The sequence below is a fragment of the Octopus bimaculoides genome, chromosome 4 (assembly GCF_001194135.2).
Source record: "Octopus bimaculoides isolate UCB-OBI-ISO-001 chromosome 4, ASM119413v2, whole genome shotgun sequence".
NCBI classification, from domain to species: domain Eukaryota; kingdom Metazoa; phylum Mollusca; class Cephalopoda; order Octopoda; family Octopodidae; genus Octopus; species Octopus bimaculoides.
The window spans coordinates 115,240,778-115,244,392 of NC_068984.1; the positions used below are offsets into that span (position 1 = coordinate 115,240,778).

Consider the following 3,615-nt stretch of genomic DNA (forward strand, 5'->3'; position numbering starts at 1 on the left):
TAAGAAAAAACATCAACAGGACCAATACTAGTTGAGTAATAATAATAATAATAATGATAATAATAATAATAATGAGAAGAAGAAGAAGAGGAAGAAGAAGAGGAAGAAGAAGAAGACGAAGAAGAAGAGGAGGAAGAGGAAGAAGAAGAAGAAGAAGAAGTGGAAGAAGAAAAAGTAGAAAAGAAGAAGAAAAGAAGAAGAAGAAAAGAAGTGGAAGAAGAAGAAGAAAAGAAGAAGAAGAAGAAGAAGAAGAAGAAGAAAAGAAGTGGAAGAAGAAGAAGTGGAAGAAGAAGAAGAAGTGGAAGAAGAAGAAGAAGAAGAAGAAGAATTAACAACACCAGTAACTAACGCAACAAATCACAGCTACAACTACTACTACTACTACTACTATGATGACGACGGCGGCGGCGTCAAGCGATAATTACAAAGAACGGCTTGCGAAACGGGAGCAAGCACAAATGAATTAAATTGGAAAAACGAAGCGCTAGGAATACGTAAATTTGAATAGGAAATAATAAGAATAATAATAATGATTTCTTGATTAAGCGGCAGTAGAAGTAACAGCAGCAGCAGCAGCAGCACAAAAGACAACAACAACAACTGAACAATAACAACAGTTAAAACTATAAACAGTAATGCCGGTTATTAATAATATATAATAAAGCGGACAACGATAATAACGATTTTATGTATCGTAGAATTTAAATGTACCTTCCAGTATTTATAAGTGAAGAGGTGAAACTAGTAGGTGCGGACATCGGTGAATGCATGTTTATACATTTCTGATACGATATAAAATAGCAACAATAACAAACAACAACAACAGCAATAATGCTACTGTTGTTGTTACTACTACTGTTAATAATAATGATAATAATTATGATAGTTCCAATAGTAAAGGCTTGTTAATAAAATGGTATAAGTAACGACACAGTCAAAATAAAACTTGCGAATGCAATCTGGGATGAAATAACTGAAAGATATATACACGGTGAAGCTAAATACACATGTGTATGCATATATGTATGTATGTATGTATGTATTGTTTCTTTACTACCCACAAGGGGCTACACACAGAGGGGACAAACAAGGACAGACAAACGGATTAAGTCGATTACATTGACCCCAGTGCGTAACTGCTACTTATTTAATCGACCCCGAAAGGATGAAAGGCAAAGTCGACCTCGGCGGAATTTGAACTCAGAACGTAGCGGCAGACGAAATACCGCTAAGCATTTCGCCCGGCGTGCTAACGTTTCTGCCAGATCACCACCTTTGTTTGTTTGTTTGTATGTATGTATGTATGTATGTATGTATGTATGTATGTATGTATGTATGTATGTATGTATGTATGTATGTATGTAATATATTTATACTATATTATACTATATAAACATACATATATATTTCGTGTTTTTTATGCCTTTTGTTATTTTTTTTTAATGGTTCTAGTATTCTTTTTGTGGCATTTCATTTTCCGTTTTCCTTTTATTTTTATTTTTATTTTTTGTTTTGCCGTACGTGAGTTCGATCGGGGATGATCGTCTGTGTGTGTGTGTGCGTGCGTGTAGGTGCGTGTGTGTGTGCGTATGAGTTATTGTTTGTGCGTGAATGTCCGTGTTTGAGTGTTTGTTTTAACTTATGATAATTAAAGTGTCCTGCTGCTGCTATTGAGATATGTATTTCTTACGGTCATCGACTAATAATTATCAACTGACAAAATAAACAGTACTTTGCCAGACACAGAGATTCAGTCAACTCGTTCACAACGTAAGACTGTTGGCGCGCGCTACACTCGACCAATGGCGACGGAGTATTAGGTAACAGGTGACTTCGAGGACTTTATGAATGATCAAACTTCTCCACACACTATTTTATCATCTTAAATGACGACAGCACACATGCTCACGTATAATCAGACACAACAGTGGCGAAGGGAGCAGGGGTAGATGCATTGACACACGTGTACACAAAGACTCACATGCTTTCGCACACAACACACACGCACGCGTGCATACACACACACACACACACACACATGCACACTCAAACAGTGGATGCACATACATACGCGCACACACACTACACTCACACATTCACACCCATATATAGCAGCGTTACAGTCAGGTAATTGATAGTATTAACTCAGTTGAATCTGGTGCTACAGATTTAACAAAGTAATTACTGAGATACATACACACACATGCACACACATACACATAGATACACACAGACACACTCTCACGCACACACATTCCTATTCATATATACTTATAAACTGATAAATATATGCAATCTTTTAGCATCAAATGCTCAGCCCGTCAAAGATATCCTCTGTCCCTCTCCAGAGTGTTTTAGTTCTGGATCCCCGCTATAAAGATTGAAAATTTTAACAGGCATTTCACCCGAACTGAGTCACAGGAGAGTTATATCTCTGTGTGCGGACGAAGTTTTGCTCATGGTTCGAACACTTCGGATACAGAAACAGTCGATACCATGCTCGAGGAATAATGCGAGTACATATCAAACAGGAAAAGTTGGTGGGTTTGCAACACGATGCCAGGAGAGTCAAGTGCACGTTGAATAGCGGCAGTTTTTGTCGTTGGACCGAAGCCTGGTTAAGGTGCTTAGACTCTGGTTGGAACCGGAGCTCCAAGTGAATAGAACCTTAGAGGAAGTCACGAGCAGAGTGGCCAATCTCACTCAGAAATATCTCCAGAGGAAATAGTTCCTGAAAAATCGGGTGGAGAGGGGTTAATACTTACCTTGCTTCGGTGATGTACCACAGCCTAAGCGTAGCACTTTGTCCAAGAAACATTTGATCAAACTGGAACACATGCTTTTCCACTTCTTATGAAAGGAACATATTCAGTTTGTCTGTTACCAATCTCCACTCAGTGATGGTCTCGGAATGTTGTCACTGATGATGCGCATTCCTTCAATGAGGCTGATGCATCTACAGAAATATCTTGATCCACTATGATGACAACGACGAAAACGTGGGCGAATTGGTATGGCCAGCTTAGGTGCAACACGTCTTGATGCAGCTTGTCTCTTTAAATGAATGTCAATTATAGGCCAAATGAATACCGAAGGAGGGTGGTTGGCAGTTGGCATCTCGAATGTTTCCGAGCTCTCAAGTATTCTACTAACAAAACGATGTCGTTGTCGGGGAAACAACTCTCGATTGCTGTAGAGGATTAGTTGCGGGACCGATTCTAGGCGTTGACGAGAATACTCAGAGCACTAACTTCTGGAGAATTATTTGCAGCCCTTGGCATGGCAATGCTGCAAAAGAAAGCAATGTCCATTTACTTTAAGCACTACAAGCACGAAGTGCCAACAGCCAGATCTGTCCAACATATACACAAGGTAAGGAGACCGTCCTACAAGATATATTTCAGTGCCCGTGCATTAGCGATTTGTGAACTTATGTCGAATATCTGCCGTCGTATGAGGATGAGTCCAGTTATCATCAAAGTCCAGAGAGAAAACTACGTCCATCTTCATTTGGTATGGAAGCGCAGCTAGTCCTCTTTCTAGTGGTTGCCCAGGATGAGGTTTTATGGGGGACTTATCTGAAAGATTTTGTAATCAAGCTTTTTCCTGTCTGGT

The 3,615-nt window shown here is 39.4% G+C and overlaps 1 protein-coding gene across 1 annotated transcript in view; it reads right to left on the bottom strand.

Annotated features, from left to right (window-relative positions):
• Positions 1-2,970, bottom strand: part of LOC128247622 (uncharacterized) — a 112,475-nt gene extending 109,505 nt beyond the window's left edge. Inside the window, exon 1 of the mRNA XM_052967374.1 lies at positions 2,766-2,970. Coding sequence (XP_052823334.1) covers positions 2,766-2,838 — 73 coding nt within the window. The 5' untranslated portion in view covers positions 2,839-2,970. The remainder of the gene's footprint in view (positions 1-2,765) is intronic.
• Positions 2,971-3,615: the final 645 nt, after the last annotated feature.